This window comes from Schistocerca gregaria, chromosome 2 (genome assembly GCF_023897955.1).
Source record: "Schistocerca gregaria isolate iqSchGreg1 chromosome 2, iqSchGreg1.2, whole genome shotgun sequence".
Taxonomy (NCBI): Eukaryota; Metazoa; Arthropoda; class Insecta; order Orthoptera; family Acrididae; genus Schistocerca; species Schistocerca gregaria.
This window is the reverse complement of record NC_064921.1, coordinates 267,742,506-267,760,760: the sequence shown is the minus strand read 5'-3', so window position 1 is coordinate 267,760,760 and position 18,255 is coordinate 267,742,506. Positions and strand designations below refer to the sequence as shown.

Below are 18,255 nucleotides of genomic sequence, written 5' to 3'. Positions count from 1 at the left end.
CTATAAATTGAGTTATCTACGATCTTGTAAATAAAGTATTCTGATTTTTGTAATGATCATAAATTCTTGCGTGTAGAAAAGTTCTGGTGGAATGTAATATTTTAGGAGTAAAGTAGACCACTCACTGAAAAACAGATGCATTTAGTTATTCGCAGGCACACACACAAAAAAGAGAAAATATGGCAGCTTTCCTTTCTTGACCTAGATGTGGACTAGGTGGGGTGGGGGTTATGTGGTGTCGGTAAAGGAAGAGAGAGATGGGAAACAAAAAAGGAATTGGGCATGGATAGCTATTGGTGCAGAGGGAGGCAGCTGGTTTGCTGGCTAGGAAGGCAGCAGGAAGGGGGTGGAAAGTCCACAGGCCAGGTATATGATGCAGAGCACCAAAAATGAAGACAATGTAGAGGCATGAATTTGATCAGGGTGGGGAAACTGTTGGGTGAGGGGTTTGGGAACAGTGAGTTAATGAAGACTGAAGCCAGGAGGTTTAGTCGAATGAAGGATGTGTTGTAAGGATAACTCCCATCTGCATATTTCAGAAAGCTGGTGGTGGATGGGAGGATCCATGTGACCCAGGTTGTAAAGCAGCCACTGAAGCAGAGGATGTTTCACTAATTTGAATGTTGTGCCACTAGGTTGTCAACTTTGTTCTTGGCCACAGTGTAGCAGTGGCCGTTCATTCTGGTGGCCAGCTGGTTGGCTGTCATACTGACATCAAAAGCTGTGCAGTGATACACCAACATCCTGTGACCTTGCCCCTATTGAACACTACCTCTCTCAGTGTCCTTCAGACTCCAAACTCACTACCTCATTTCTCATGCACCTTACTAACTTTTCCTAACACACAACTGTTTCACATAATTATTTCACCATATCCTCCTAAAACCAACTTGCCACCTTCCTGAATGTTAACCACCAATAGTACCTGCATTTTGACAGCTGCCATCCCTTCCACAGCAAAAAAAAAAAAACCATCCCTTACAGCCTGGACACCCTAGGACATTGTATCTGCTGTGATGAAAACTCCCATGGCCAGTATGTTGAATGTCTTTAGAGGGACTTCACGGACAGGCACTACCACCAAAACTAATCTGCAAACAAATTTTCAGCCATAAACTCAAATGTCCCCAATCCTTCCATGACCCAAGAATCAGCTACAAAGGATTGGACCCCTTGTCACCTAATTCATAGGACTGAAACATCTGTACCCTATCCTTCACCTTGATTATTCAGCATCATATTATGAAACGAGGAACATTCTATCCAAGATTCTTCCCAGTCCTCCTAAAGTAATGTTCCATTTCTGACCCAACCCACACAACATTCTATTCCATCCTTATGTTCCTCCAACTCCAATCCCCTTGTCACAGGAATCATATCCCTGCAGAAGATACAGGTGCAAGACCAGCCCAGTCCACTTACCCAGAACTTCCTATTCCACTCCTGCCACATGCTTATTGTTCCTCCTCAGAGTCAGGGCCACCTGTTAAAGCACCCGTTTCATATGCCAGTGCTGCTGTAATCACTGCACAGCTTTTTATGTCAGTATGACAACCAACAAATTGTCCACCAGAATGATTAGCCAGCATCACACTGTGAGAACAAAGTTGAGCACACAATGGCACAGCATGCTAGATTATAGTGGCCAACAAGCAATCTGGATCCTTTCTTCCCTCACCAGCTTTTTTTAAACTACTTGAGCGGCAGTTATCCGTACAACACATCCTTCACGCCCATAAGCCTCCTCATTTCATTCTCCATTAGTCCACTGTTCCAGCATTTTGCACTGAACAATTTCCCATTCCTTTGTCTTATCTGCTGCCACTCCCCCCCCCCCCCCCCCCCAAAAAAAAATTCATGTCTCCACATCATCTAGCCAACCGGCTACCTCCTTCTGAGCCACTGTCTATCCCCCTCCTCCACCAGAGACCCTCTTCCCTTCTCTCTCGCCATTCGCGACATAGCCTTCAGCAAATGCTGAACTGCATTTGTGACATTGTGCATCCAGCTGGCACTATGTAGGGGCACAGTGTGTGTGTGTGTGTGTGTGTGTGTGTGTGTGTGTGTGTATGTGTGTGTGTGTGTGTGTGTGTGTGTGTGTGTGTACACAACATCTTTGTCAGTTATGCTAGATAATGGGCTAATAACCTGAAACTTATTGGTGCCAAAATAAATAATTAGTAAAACAAGTGGCAAAAATGTGTCTTCCATACAACTTTCTCAGTGTCACTTTACCAAGTTTTGCTTATTACTTCAAGGCAAACAGAATGCTGTCAGGTGACTTTTCATTGGATTTTGTAATACATTTCATACCTTACAGTGTATACAGTTTGCTCTGTATCCTCCTAATAGGAACATTTTCCTGCAAGGAGCATCATGTCTATGGCCACCATGTTGGAGGCTGCAAGGGAAAAAGAGCCACCATGTACCAGCTGTGATTCTACCTAATAGCAACTGTATTCAGGATCAGAGAATTGAGTGACCTCCGAGCAGTGGTCAAAGCATCTCACATCAGGTCTAGAAAGACTTGGCCCACTCTAGGAGTACCTCTCCCCTAACATTCTTGGAAATTTCCTATCCATGAAAATATGCTATATATATCTGTCCATACATTGGAAAGGCCAGGTCAAATTCTTTGTCTTACCAGCTTAATTATTTGTTACCAATTTTTGTTGCTGTTGCTTAAGAGGACACAGTTGTTAAGGAACTCCAACAAGGAATCAGTGTTAAAATGAGCAAACATTTTCCAAGGAAACTATTAGAGATAAAAACCCAAAACTCTTGCAGAATACGGATGAAACACCATGCTAAAATCATATAAAATTGATTACTGTATTTTATATATATTTTAAGTAATCCTTATTATGTCCCAAAAGGAAATATTAAAACTCTTTTGAACAGCACGCAGTTTGTAAATTTGTTCTTGGTGTCAGTACAGGTCCTTTTTTATCTGGTTAATCTCTATTTTTAAACAAGAGATAATGAAAGATTTATGTCTTTATCAGCATTAGTTTTCCATGAAAGTGTACCAGACTATAAAAAATGTAGTTTTGAGAAAAACTGTAATGCACATTACCATACAGAAACATTCCAAGACTAGACTTTGGGTCAGCTGAATCACATCTGTCTTCTTTTCTTTGATCTCCTGACTATCTTGGTTTCCTTGGTAGCATTTCCTGTAGAAATTTCAGCATAGCAGACACAATCCATGTTTGTGCTTTTCAGTCCTCCCTCAGGATTGATACCATCATCTGTTCCCAAGAGCCTTAACACAACAGTCTTCTTTGGTGCACCAGCATTGAAGCACATCACTTCATCATGAACACCAAACTTTAATGTTTCCTTTCCTGGTTTTGGTAGCCTTGTCACAATAACAGAATTCAAACTTTCATTTGGATTCTGAGTTTACCTTGGAGACACTTTTTCAAGAGCTCTTGCTGAACAACTAGAAAAGTTCCGGGAAAAGTTTATGCTTATGATTGGAATCTACAGCTGGGTTGAATTTGCACCATTGATGGGTCCGTGTGAGCAAAGGTTATATGGTGGGGGGCTGGGGGCGGAGGGGGGGGGGGGGGGGGGGGGGAAGAACCACCTTTTATATCATAAAATATGTCATCTGTATTGTTCACTAGGATTACCTATTCTTGCTTTCAAGAAGATAAAACTACTGATTATTTTTGCAGATACCATACCAATACAAATCACATCATGCTGTCCATATCAGCTTCACTGGTATATAGATAAGTGTTTACATAATACCACTTACATAGTAATAACTGTTTTTGAAACAAGACTTTATTTTGTTTTTTGTCAGATAAAATGTCAGATAAAGTTTAATGAATGTGGAGGAGGAAAAGTCTCTCTTTATGCTCTTCGAGTTTACAGAACAGCTAGTATTTCTAAGATACATGGTGATAATAATCAAGACAATAAATAGTTTTTATTCTTTTATACAAAAAGGAGAATGACCTTTTTCTTTAACTTTATGTTAATCTAGAACTTAAATTCAGTTTAATTCAACATAATTATATAAAAACTTATGTACATAAAGTATAAATGTTCACAGCAGTCTGATGCTAAACTGAGTGTTCAAAATTACTGTGTTTGACAGAAAGTGAAGGATGTGCACGCCGCTACAGCTCACATCTTGATACTCCTGAAAGACGCCACACATTTGCTGCACGGCTGCGTGATGCTCTGTGCCGTGAAGCAGCAAGCAGTACATGCAGCACAGATTCAAGTTATGCAGTTGGAATCAGTGTCACAGGGTCCAGCGTTGGTGACAAAGACATAAGGTCTGCAATAGACAGTCGCAGTGTTAAGTAATTTACAGGTTTGCAGCTAAATTATTTATAATTTTATAAGAGTCTTAGTATTTTACAAATCCTAAAGCTGCAAGGACATAAATCTCATTTATGCATGCTTCTCAATTTACTTATATGAAATGAAATTTATGCTATGTGACAATTACACAAAGAAATAAGTAGACAGTATTTCTAATATCCAGAACCACAGGTTTCTTCTTCAGAACAGAGAAGAGGGAATTGTTGAAGGAGGATGCAGAGTGGGTGGTTGCACATATTTTAGAAGATGGGTACATAAGGACCTATCTTGTCAAAGGAAGAAAGGAGGCAAATATGAAGGACAGTATGTGAGAGAGAATCACTGCATGAGCTTTGCTAAAAGATGGTAGAAGGGAGTAACAGAAAGAAATGTGAAGACTGATACTGAAGAAAAGGAGGCAGCAAGAATAAGAATAAAGTACAATGAATAGGATAAAGTGTGAAACCATGAAGGAAGAAAAATAATATGTAAAGATAATAAAAATAAATAAAATGCCAACAAACATCAGTGGTGAAAGGGAGGGGGAGGAGGATGACTACATAATATGCTGAGTCTTGGAAGATGGCGGAAAAGAAGATAAATAAGAGTAGAAGTTCCTAGAATTTGGGGAAACTGCCACTTGGTGGGAGAAGACAAGTATGTATTTTATACCATACCATAGATCCATACAGGGATAATCTCACCCTGGATGTGAAATTTATCAATATTATTGTTACAACATTGCCTGTAAGTTTCTTGCCAGACTATCATTGAAAATACTATTGTATTACAAACACAGTAGCATGTGGCTCTGCCTTTGATTTCATAGATTGTACTTTGATGAGTGATGTATTCAAATCCTCTGATTGTGACTTGTTAAGAAATTGATAAAGTATCATTTGTGGACCTAAGCCTGAATGTTTTCAGGATGGTAACTGTCTTCTGCTAAGGCAGTTTTCTGGTACATGTAAGCTTTCACATTTTGTTTTTGGCAGAGCTGGAGTAGGTGGCAGTGAGACATTGCCAAGTACAGGCTTTACAACAGAAAAGGTTGAAGGATAGGGACTTGCAGTAGGTATGGAGTGGACTGTAGTATTATTTGTTTATTTTATACCCCCTATGTCCCCTTTCATTCTACTTGATAAACTCTGTTTCATTCTGATTTTATTTTATTTTGTGCCCATATCTTGATTTATCACTTTCTTTCATCATCCTTCAAATAAAGCCGGTAGAGTGGTTGATTTTCCCCTCCCCCTTCCCCCTTCAACCTCACACTCTGTACAATGCCTTTTCCTTCTCAGGCCAGGTACAAAGTAGGTCGTTCTTAATCTGGACTCTGAGTGATCTAACTGCTCCCACCTTCACCTGGCTCACTCAACTATTGATTCCTTTCTGCCTTGAATAAACAGTTGTTAAGATCCTACACATATCTGAAGCACTTAAGTGAAAATGTGGAAGAACATTGAACATTGATGCATTGTTTTAATATTTGATACTGGCCAAAGGTAATGTTACTAATAAGTAATGACCTGCTCACAATACCATGGGCAGTTAATCAGAGTGGACATATTAGCTGTCCGAAGCTATCTTAAGTGCTAATTCTAATTTCATTAATATTGAAAACCAGTAAAAGCCATGTTTATAATCACACATTATCACAAGTTAAAGAGTACAGTACATACAAAAGACTAATGCATGGTACTCAGTTTAAGACTCACTCAGGAGTTAATCAGTTGAGGAAAGTAGGGAGAAGGTAAAAAGTGGGAAGAGAAAGATAAAAAGTGGGAAGAGAAAGTTATAGTTATGTTCTTAACAACAGACACTGGTACAAAAGGAGCAGCCCGTACAATTTGTGATATGGTGATAGTGATAAATGACAGATAAATTAGCATAAAATTATAATTAAGGTAACATTATTTGGACAAATTATTAAGTGGCTCTGAAGTATAATGTTGATTGAAGAAATTGAGAGAAAAGGCAAAGAGATACAGTAAAGACAGAAAGGTTCAAATAAAGAAATCATGACTAGGGAGTCAGAATATTCACAGAAAACAGTCCATTTAGAATACTGACTTGGCAAAGAAATAGTCATGGGACAGAAAACAAATGGAACGAAAAGAGAAAGACACATAGAGAATTGACATATTGCTATTCATCTTCTCACACAATCAGCCATCAGCAACATGAGTTGCAAATCCAGAGATAAAAAAGAAAACTTAATATTCAGAATTTAGTTCACATCAAACAAAATTCACATTTTTTTCTGTTGGTATTCATTCTATTGATAATGATATGTGCCATAGGCCTCTCATGAACACAAAACTTGTTTTTATGAGAATTTTACTTGTACTTAACTCAAAGGTGAGTTTAAATGTGCCTTTTTGCAACTGAAATTAGGCTAGTGTGAACTTTTATGGTATAAATGGATTGTTTTCTTCTTCTTTTTCTTCACTTTGCCACAATAACCACAGTGAATTGTCATCAAATTTTAAATGGTAAGTGCAGTAAGCAGGCATTTGCTTGTCGATCAGAAATACTTCTGTAAGATCCATGGAAGGTAACATAGAATGGTCAGTTTGGGACCCATACATTCTTGTACACAAGTGGAGGAGGGTTGAGTTTCTTTATCTTGCAGTGTTAGCTGTACATTAACAGTGATTCACAGCAGTATCAATAGGTTTACTGATGAAGAGTTGACTGATATGTAACTCGGGTATGGGTTCACTGAATTCAGTGGAAGAAGTGCACAATGCAAAACCAGAATACACAATGTAGAGTAATGAACAGATGAAAAGGGCACTGGGACCTTTCGCCTGTCTTGACTGTGCTTCTGCGGATTATGTGCAATGGAACAATATGGAAAAATACAAGAATGACACAAGAAGTGAAACTGATTCCAGAAGGGCTGTGATGTGAGTTGCCATTGTTGTGGGAACAGTTTAGCGTAGTGTCATTGTGCTCTTATTCCACCGAATTCAGTGAACCCGTACTTGAGTTGCATATCAGTCAACTCTTCATCAGTAAACCTATTCATACTGCTGTGAATCACTGTTAATGTACAGCTAACACTGCAAGAAAAAGAAACCCAAGACAGAACTAAGCAGTACTGAATGCGAGCATGGGGGTTAAGAATAAATTGGGCATTACTGTTATCAACAGAAAATACCTTGAGTGAATGGAACAGTCCTAATTCACTCTGTAGATTACATTATTAATTCACAGAATTAGGAAAATGCAGCAAACCTTGATGCTAAAGAAAATTAGTGTAAGATGCATGCATACAGACCAGTTAATTTTTTTTATTTTCTAGAGAGAACAGCTTGAGACATTTTGAACATAATCTGTCACTCAAAAATGTTCCAGTTTTATCATATGTATTTTAACATCATACAGAAGAGTTTGCAAATTTCAGTAACTGCAGCAATTACAAAAAGGAAGGATTATTACAAGAATGAACAAATCACAAAGTTGGTTCAAAATTTTTTGAAATAACAATTTTTTTCTGGAGGAATGCAAAAAATTGTCAGATCAGAGTTGTTTGTCTAAACCAGCACAACAAAAATGTTTTGGAGATATGATGATGTGCTTATGTAGTCATAAGAATGGAATACACCTTCATTAAAGTAGTAAAAGGTGGAGAACACATCAGGGTATAAATTAACAGATTGTGCAATCTGCAATCTATGTGAATACTAACATCGCTTGTTTTCATTTGTGAAATAATTTAAATTTTAAAATGGAAGCACTTAGTGTACTTTTAATTTCTACTTGAATCAAAAGGAGTCAACATTCAGAGCCTACTAGTGTTAGTCAGAACCGACAGGTACACATGGAAAGATTGGTCACTGTCAAATCATTTTAATATTAAAAATGAAAATACTTAAGCTATTCCTCATATGAATGTTATAGTGATATTGTAATTTTAGGGTAAGAAGAGGTGGATCAAGAGGATTCATGCTACAGGAGGATTCAATGGATGATAAATTTTTTAGAGAGTCATTGCAACAGGAGAAAGAATGGATAGACAAATTTCGAGCAAAGCGAGCTGGTCTTCTTGCTCGGAAAGACACCGGAGATTCCTCTAAATACAGCTTCAGTACTGATTGCAGTTCCGGTAGGTTGTGAGTTAGAACTCACACACACCTATTTATACAGGTTACTTACTTTAGTTTCATTTCTGGAAAAATTTGAGAAAGAGGAGTATTCATGTAATGAGCTTTGCAACTTTATCCTCAGAATATTGAAGGCTTTATGCTAATAACCCAGTGATTATATTAATTTTTAACTGAGACTAATATTTTAAAATTTGAATGATTTGCAGCAGCCAACTCAATCAACAGGACTATATGGTATGTAAATGTACCAAATTGAGTATCTGTGTGATTATTACTTCATTCTAAATAACTGTATATGTAGGGTACCTGGAAAATTAATTTTTGTCATGATAAACTGATGCTTATCTACTTAACTGTTCCTGTATGTTTTCAAATATTTATTTGATTTCTCTGTTGTCACATAGCCATTAGTGCCTGGCAAGATAGAACCCTAGTCTCATTCGGACACTAGCTGTAGCTTTGGGAGGAGGTTGTTTGGCATGGGAGAGAGAAAAGTAAAGTATTTACAAAAAAATGTCTGTCAATGCAGAGCAGAACAGATGGTGTATGTTTCTTCCACCTTTTTTTGAGTTGTGAACAATAAAAATGGGATCCATATTTAGTTTTATGCAGATCTTTACAATTAGGAATGTGGCACAGAGCTTATGGGAAGTTAAAATAATAGAAGCTTAATTCATATATGCCCAGTGGGTCAAAAACGATCATGCTGCAACCTGACAAATTTGCCCTCACTTAGGATAACCCACACAACACATGTGGTGGTGGGGTAGCTCTGCGCATTCAGCAGGTCTCCAGGAATATAGCAATGCTAGAACTTGGCATTGACCATGACAGCTAATAAGAATGGCTGTACATGTTTCTGTAAGAAAAAAATTAGCTCAATATATTATTTTCATTGATCAGGTCACAAGAAGATGTGTGCTTTGTAAAAGTAAAACTGTCAAATTGTGCCCCAAATGTAATGTAATTAGCATGAAAAATACTTTGCTGAGTTTCATACATAATTATATTAATAGCTCATAATTTGTAATAATAAAGTCTCACTATGAAAATTCAATTAATAAATGCTGATAAGCATAAAATGTTTTATTTTGATTATTCCTGTTCCATAGTAGTGTACTATGGTGTCACTGTTGGGCCACTGTAAAAAACCTTCTTCCAGAACTGACAGCTACAAATCACTGTTACAGTTGCTATCTGTAGTCATTAATAAATGATATATCTGAAAATCATACAACACTGTGACAAAAAAGTTTCTGGGTATATAAGGGTTAAAGTGCCCTATGAGTTGACAGATGTGCATAGTCTCTATAAAATAAAAAATGAAAAGTATAGACATTCAAAACATGTGTTATGATTGCTAAACTTCTAAGCAATTGCCGGATCACAGAGACTAGCAGTTTCTGAAGTACAATCTTATGTTAGCTGTGAACTAGGGAGTTTATGGCAAATAGCAAGTGTGCAGATACTGAAGTAAATATAAAGTGAAATTAATGTTAGGAAATATGAACATCTACATTGTCCAACAATAATGAACCAAAACGAACAAATTTTACTGCACCTTCTATCATAAATTTCAGAAATCAAAGATTCTGAATTTATTTTGTATATATTGTTACTAGGTTATTTTTTATCCAGCATGTTATTTCTAGTGGATTGTATGTCCTTATTATATAGGACAACTTGTAAAGGTAATATCAATTGATAAAGTTACTGCTCCAAAAATTTAGAATGATTATGCTTAATTGATTTCATGAAACAGTCAAATTCATTCAGGCAGTAGAGTAGTACTACCTATTACATGATCTGGAAAAAAATATTTGAAAAATTATGAGAAGCTAAAAACAATTCAATCTCATGTACATTCTTCTTGAAATCATTCAAAAATCATAGTGTATGTGATGATTTGCAAAGTTGCTTCTTAGCTGGTCCACTGAATCCACTAAGTGATATGCTGTTTTATTTTGAACATTGAGACATTTTCTAACAACCGCAAGTAGTACTACAGAATACCTGTTACGCAACAATTTCCTATTTATTATGTTCTATACTAATATTTTTTACTCTTGTATAAGTAATATGTCATTTATTAATAATCCACAGAAATTGAAGAGCTATATGAGCAGTACAGTCGCTGGCTGGAGGATGCAGGTGTGCCCGAAAACATCGATGAGATTCGGGAGCTGGATGCTCGAGACATAGCAGTGGTGCGATTTGCTGGCAGCCTACTTAAGCGCACACTGAGTGACTCATTTGCTGGAGTTTCACTGACTGAAGGTGCACAGGGCATTCCCCTGGAAGGGAGTCGTGCTAAATTGGCCATTGTTGCACGATCTCTCAGCTTGGAACTAGCCAGGCACAAACATAAGCTTGCTGCTCAGCTTGTGAGTCAATCAGTATCACTAACACATTCCACATACATTTTAATAAATATGCTACAGCTGTGTGTGTGTGTGTGTGTGTGTGTGTGTGTGTGTGTGTGTGTGTGTGTGTGTGAGTGTGTGTGTGTTTGTGTGTGTGTGTGTGTGTGTGTGTGTGTGTGTGTGTGTTTGTGTGGAAACATGGAAAAGAAGTAAATAAACTGTTTCAGTGGAAAGTCAGGGTTGTAATGTCACAATATTGTAAAAATTATAGATTGCTACTTACCATAAAGATCATACACTGAGATGCACATAGGCACAACAAAAAGACTGTTACACATTTGCTTTAGCCAAAGCATTCTTCAGAAAAGAAAACACATACACATTCACACAATCAGGCACATCCCAAGCACACATGACTACTCTCTCTGGCCACTCTGACACAGTGCACCCCAATGAAAGAATTTTAGCTCTCACTGACCAACACTTCCAACCAATTGCCCATAAGCAAGCCTCCCACTTCAAAGAAATCAATCACTTCCTTCATTGACTCTTCTCCATTCCCACTCTTTTATCTCCTGGATCCCTACTCATCACTTTGATGCCACTTCCCCATACACCATTTTCCCTCAGGCTCATGATTTTGTTGCTATTGAATACTACCTCTTCCAATGGCCTTCCAACTCCAAACCCATTACCTCATTCCTTATACACCTTACTGATTTTATCCTAACCCAAAACTGGATATCCTTTGAAGGGGTGATACACAAACAAATCTTTGGCACAGTCTTGGGCACCCACATTGCACCATCCTATGACAATCTGTATGTAGGTCATCGACAGGAAATTTTCCTAGCCTCCCGAAACCCCAAACTCCAAAGTCTAGGTCTGGTTCAGATTTGTTGATGATGTCTTCATGATCTTGACTCAGGATCAAGACAGCTTATCCTTCTTTCTTCACAACTTTCTCTCCCATATGCATCATCAAGTCCTCCTCAACCCAGTGTGTGCTACCTTCCTGGATGCTGATCTCCTCCACTCTGATGGCTCCATCCACACCTCTGCCCAAATTAAACCCACCAGCCAACTGCATTTCAACAGCTGCAATACCTTCCACATCAAAAAGTTCCTCCCACACAGCCTGGCTACCAGGCGACATCATGTGTGCAGTGAAAATAACTCCTTTGGCCAGTTCACTGAAGGTCTCACAAATGCTTTCCAGTCAGGCAGTATCCCACAGACCTGGTCTGCAAGCAGATTTCCCTCACTGTATCCCCACTCACCCCTCAGTCCTCCCACCATCCTAAGAACCAGCTACAAAGAAGTGTTCCCTTTGTCATCCAATACCATCCTGGACTGGAACAAGTGAATCACATCCTTCATCAGGGCTTTCATTATCTACCATCATGTCCTGAAATGAGACACATCCTATACAAGATCCTTCCCTCCTCTATTAAAGTGGTGTACTGGTACCCACCCAACCTCCTCAACATCCTAGTGCATCCCTGTACCAATTCCAATCCCAACAGTACTGTCACAGAGTTATCCTACCCTATCAGAGGCTGGGCCCCCTGTGAAAGCAGGCTAGTCATGTACCATCTCCGCTGCAATCATTGCACAGCTTTTTATATTAGTATGACTACCAACCAGCTGTCCATCAGGCGGAATGGTCACTGTTAAACTATGGCCAAGAGCAAAGTGGACCACCCTGTGGTACAACATGCAGCTGAACATAACATGCTCGATTTCAACAGCTGCTTCACAACCTGGGCCATCAGGATCATCTCCTTCTCCTCCATCTTTTCTTAACTGTGCAGATGGGATTTATCCTTAAAACACGTTCTCTGCTCCCATAATATCTAGGCCTCCACCCAACAGTTTCCAGCCACTGTGTCTTTTCACTTCCTCACAATTCACGTCCTCTCAACCTCATTGTTTGTCGCTCTCTTACAATGCAGCCACTGGTTGTTTCCCCTTGTCTGCTCCTCTCCTTTTCTGCTCCCTGTTCCCTCACCCCCCACCCCTCTCTTCATCCTCCCCCTTCCAACACTTCATTTGAAATGCTTGTCTAGCCACCATCTAGTCTCTGCACACTCTCCCTCAATGACTCTTCAGCCACCAATCATACTGTGCTATCCCTCCTCTTTCACCAGCCCACTCTGGATTGCTGCTTTTGTTCTATGCAACACTTGCATTCTGGCAGTCATGTGTGCATGAGGTGCGCTTGCCCTTGTTGCTTGTGTGAATGTGTGTGTAGCTTTTCTTTTCTGAAGAAGGCTTTGGCCAAAAGCTCTATGTGTAACAGTCTTTTCATTGTGCCTGTTTGTAACTCAATGTGTCCTCTTTACGGCAAGCAGCAGTCTGTACTTTTCACAGTATTGTTAAGTAAACTGTTTATTACTTCAGAAGAATCACCATATCTGTTAATACTTTCATACCACTGTGAGACAAGATGGTCAGTGCCTTCATGGAAAAATATTTGTGGTTGCCTGAGGAACCATGAGTTTACTCAGGCGTGTTTCTCACCTATGGAACCATGATTTTACCCAGACGTGCTCCTCTTCATCCAAAGCAAGTCAACAGCCACAAAATGTCTTTCTTGAGGGCTACAAAAGTATGGAAATCACATGGGAAGAGATCGGGACTGTATGGAGGATATGTAAGGATGTGTGGGCCTGCTCACATGTTGCTAATGTTGATACGAGTACATTGTAGAAATTTCACTGGGAAATTACGTTGTCCCCATCTCTCCTCATGTAATTTCCATTTTTTGGAGTTGTGAAGAAATACATTCATGGCTGTCAAATTGCCTCAGACCTAGAGGTGCACACCTGCATACAATTCTGCTTCTGTAGGCAACCACAAACATCTTTTCATGAAAACATTGACCCTCTTATCTAGTTATGGCAGTTACTTTTGAAGTAATGAAAAGTTTATTCACTTTTTTCCATCTGTCTTACTTTCATTTGATTGGCTCTTACGAAATAGAAAATAGAAAAGGAAATTTAATATGTGAAACTGTACCAGGTGAGGCTATTTCACCTTGATGTGGCTCAGGTTGCTCAGATCGTGTTACAGCCTTAGAAAGTTAAGTACTCTATTCAATCTCCCATACAATAATAATTCTAAAAATATCATCCCATATTGTTTCACAATATATTCTTGAAATAATTTATTGAGACACTTCAACAAAATGGAGTGGAAGCTGCTTGTAAATTAATTTCAAAAGCTTATGAGTAATTTGAAAGTTTTGTTGTAGCATTGTCAAAAAATAGCTTCTGTTAATCACATCCAGACTGACAAGACTGCATATCAGTTAAATGTGACACAGGTTCCATTTCGAGGATAAGTGTTATTAGGGACACAAAAATATTTTTTGTTAATTACCTTGCAGTTAAAAAATACTTTTTTAACTTAAAAATATTAATTTCTGCTAGACTACACTCACAGAGAGGAGGCCAGACATAGTTCCTTGAACACTAGTTGTATACAAAACTTAAGTTATTATCAAAGTCATGCTGGGGAGCATGTCAATAGCTACTGAATGAAGTGCTTTATTTCGTTACTGGTTCCAGTTTGTTGGGCAATTGCTAGGCACAAAATCTTACCTTACATTTTAACTCAGCAAATTTGAACTTAAATGTTTTGCACTAGAGATGTGATGGTTATTATCAAAATAATGATGGGCTATGCATACATATGTTTAGGTGATGTTCTGTAAATTGATGATCCTGAAAACTGAGATCTGCAGTGCAATAAATCCACAATGTAATAAAGAAATTCACTTAACAGCCACCAGTTTGTTTTCCAGAATGACTTTCGCAAAATATGTCACAGCTCTGGAGTATTACCTGTTAAAAAGGTTACACTGTTTTTCCTGTTTATTGGCTTCAAAATGATATTTTTCAACATTTGAAAATAAAATTTTTAAAGCTTTACTTCTCACCATATAGAAGAGGTGTTGAGTTATGGACAGGCCTGTAACTCAACATCTGCTGTATGTGGTTAGTAGCAATCTATCCTTTCCACTGTTGTTAGTCCATCTTGGACTTTCCATTTTTAGATTTTCACAAGTTTTATGTAAAGTTTATAATTTATTATTCTTATAATCACCTGTAAATGAATTATAAAGTGGACATACTCTTTTCAGGCATCAGTGCTTGGAAAAGTTGCAGCTAGCAATAGTGCTTCTGGAATACGTGCTGTTTCAACAGGGAACTGGGGTTGTGGTAGCTCCAAATGTGGAGATCCTCAGTTGAAACTTGTGATACAGTGGCTTGCTGCCAGTATGGCTGGTGTTCCATGTCTCCATTATTATACTTGTGCCAATGATAATCTGCTTAAGGTGAGTACACACCAGCAAATGGAAAATCTGCAAGTTATGCATTTATTTTAAATAAAGCATTAATCCTCATCTAAAACTGAAGACTTACATTTTGCATGCATGTATGTTGTAACAGTGGATACTAAGTATAACTTATTGTATCCATAATACATATTAATTATTAGGGTCAGTAAGTTTCAGTGAGTCACATTTGTTTAATCTTTTTCCTATATTACCAACAGCACAATGTCTCTTAATATGCACTTGTAAACTTGTTTCATTGTGTTCCAAAGAAAAAGAAGGAGAATGTGATGGATGTAGACTGGAGCAAGAGGAGCAAGATATATATTAACAAAATATAGCAGATGAAACAACATAATAACTAACTAACAGTGTTTGTACTTACTCTACCTCAATTTAGAACAGCCGCATCTTAAGAAGAGTTGCTTCTTTGAAGAAAAGCTGCTTCTTCATCTGTCATATCAAGTAGTTAATGCTTTTCTTTCTGTTTATAGCTTAACATCTACATCAACAAATTTAAATTTATTCTAGAACAGTAGTTAAGGTAAAGGTCTGTATGCATGGTAAAAAGACTGCAGTTACAATCTTTGTTGCATAAAACCAAAATTATCACTAAACAGCACTAAAACCAATCAAAGAAAGTATGTAATCAGTTTTAACCTTGCTTCTCTATTCGGATTTATGGGATTGAATGCCACCATCCCTTTTGTAGTAGCCAAGTAATACAAAAAACCAATCCATGTAACAACAATATGGCCTTATTCATAAACCTGTGAACAATAATGGAAATATTATTGTCTCTCATGATATCACATGTAACAAGATGAAGATTCATATAAAATGTGCAATATAAGTGATTCACAGAAGAAGTGATGTGAGCAGTACGAAGTAAAAGAACGTAGTGAGGGTGAGTCAGCATGGCTCGATGTGTATATAGGTATCAGTCATCTGTAAAGGGCATGGCAGAACCCGTATTGTTTGTAGGCTTCCTACAGGCAGACTCAAGTGGCTGACACATAATGATACAGTTAGCGGTTGATTTAAGTATACATGCACAGTGACACTACAATTGGCGCACTCACATGCACTAGTATCAGGATGCAGAACATCTCCCCCTCAGGTGAAGAGGGTGCCCAGTGGCCCAACAAGAGACACATGTATCAGATCCGAAGTGGTGGCAGCTAGTGCTGACGGCGGGCATGGGACGATGTGCCAGGCAGACACTGGAGCATAGGGCCAAATGCACAGAGACATGTGCGTTACTTAGGGCAATGGGCGCACCTGGCTCCTGACAACAGCACTGGGGAGGAAGGTGCCATCACCATCTCTGCATCATTATCAGCAGCCAAGTCCCACTACAGAGGAGATGAGGCTGGTTACACTGGAGATGGTTGCTGAAGTGATGATGGCTGAGATGAATATGGCTAGCTGGCTGGTGGAGGTGGCCCAACTGGAACAGCAAGCTCTAACAAGGGACCTGAGGCTGGCAACAGACCAGCATCCAGCAGTGGGAAGTGGGAGCCTCAGGGCACTGCGTATTGGGGAGGCAGCCAGTGGAACAGGGGTGCCTGACAGCAGGGGATGATGGGCGTGAGCAAGCCAGTAGTGTCCAGTGGTGAGCAGGGTGCAACTGATCAAAGTGGCAAGCCACGAGCCCATTGGCCTTATGGACATCACAAAGATGGCACCCCAAGTACTGGACAACAGTGGCTAGTGTACAGTTGGACTGGTGACAAAACCCTCGCACCCACACAGGCAATCCCGTTACAGGGCAGCAGTATGACTCTGACCAAGACAGGTGTTGCATAGGCTGCAGAATTTGGGGGAGCATGTGTGGCTGCCAACTGTGAAGCAACCTAGCCAGGCTCCACTCCCCCATAGACATGAAGTGGTAGGTGCTCAGAAAACAGAGAAGGGCATCATCTGACGAAGAATCCATAACAAACTTTTTCATTTGGGACTTGTATGTACACACTAGTCACTCAGCCTTGCCATTTGTTTGAGGGTGGAATGACAGAGCCATAACAAGACTAATGCTGAGACAGGAAAAGAACAACTGAAATATATGTGAAATGAACTGTGGCCATTATCTGACACTATGGTAAAAGGCAACACTCAGTAGAAAAAAAAAGAAAAAAACCAAATGTATATGAATTGTGACCTTAGCCTATGCTGATGCACACTGGAGAATGTAAGGAAACCCGGAAAATGAATCCACAACCAAGGGCCAATAGGAATTCAAGAAGAGACCCACAAAGTCTACAAGAATTCATCACCATGGCTGGTGTGGAGCAGGCCAAGAGGATGGAGACGTCCTGGGAGCTGCCTGTTGTTGGATACACTCCTCACAATCTGTGACAAAACTGACAATTTTGTCATCAATTCCTGCCCAAACCAGCTAACAGTTTAGTGTGTGAAACTCCACAATGCCCCTGGTGGAGCCTCATGCCATAATGCAGCAGGAATGTCTACTCTTGGAGAGTTGGAGAGATGTCTTCTGTGGACAACAGCAAAACACCGTCAAAAACAGAGAGATAATACCATAAGGAAACATAGTCATGAAGTGGGTCTGAAGCCCAACTCAGTGGTTTATCTGGCCACTGTAGAACTAACCCAACGACCTGGCAGAGAACCAGGTCAGTAACAACAGCAACTGCTTTGCATGAGCTCGTAATAGGAAAATATTCAACTTTAGCCTACATTTCATTATCAAGATGGAAGCATATCAATTCTTCATGATCAAGGTGAGGATCAGGACCCACAGGAAGTTGGGACAAGGCACCCACATTAGACATAGGTCAAAAATGGTTTTTGTAATTGTAGCGAGATTAGAGCAGCACCCAGTGTTGTAGACAATGTGCTATCTTATCAGGCAGTGAGGTGTGAGAATCAAACAAGGACACCAATGGATGGTTTATGGTCAGTAATAAGGTGAGACTTTTGGCAATTAAAAAAAGAAAAATCTGGAGAGCAAAGACTATGGCAAGAGCCTCTTTCTCCACCCGAGAGTAACAGTGCTGCATTGGAATGAGACATTTAGAGGCAAAAGCAACTGTTCATTCAGAGCTGTTAGCATATTAGCATGCTATGACCATGCTGAGGCCACACCATG

General features: G+C 39.2%; 1 protein-coding gene across 4 annotated transcripts in view; it reads left to right on the top strand.

The window, feature by feature from the left end:
• LOC126336855 (uncharacterized) overlaps positions 1-18,255 on the top strand; it is a 420,763-nt gene that overhangs the window by 399,105 nt on the left and 3,403 nt on the right. For 2 of the 4 annotated variants that reach the window (XM_050000949.1, XM_050000948.1), the window contains 4 exons: positions 4,112-4,295; positions 8,250-8,437; positions 10,542-10,822; positions 14,949-15,143. In XM_050000949.1, coding sequence (XP_049856906.1) covers positions 4,112-4,295; positions 8,250-8,437; positions 10,542-10,822; positions 14,949-15,143 — 848 coding nt within the window. The remainder of the gene's footprint in view (positions 1-4,111; positions 4,296-8,249; positions 8,438-10,541; positions 10,823-14,948; positions 15,144-18,255) is intronic. The other 2 variants (XM_050000950.1, XM_050000951.1) reach the window with 1 other exon arrangement.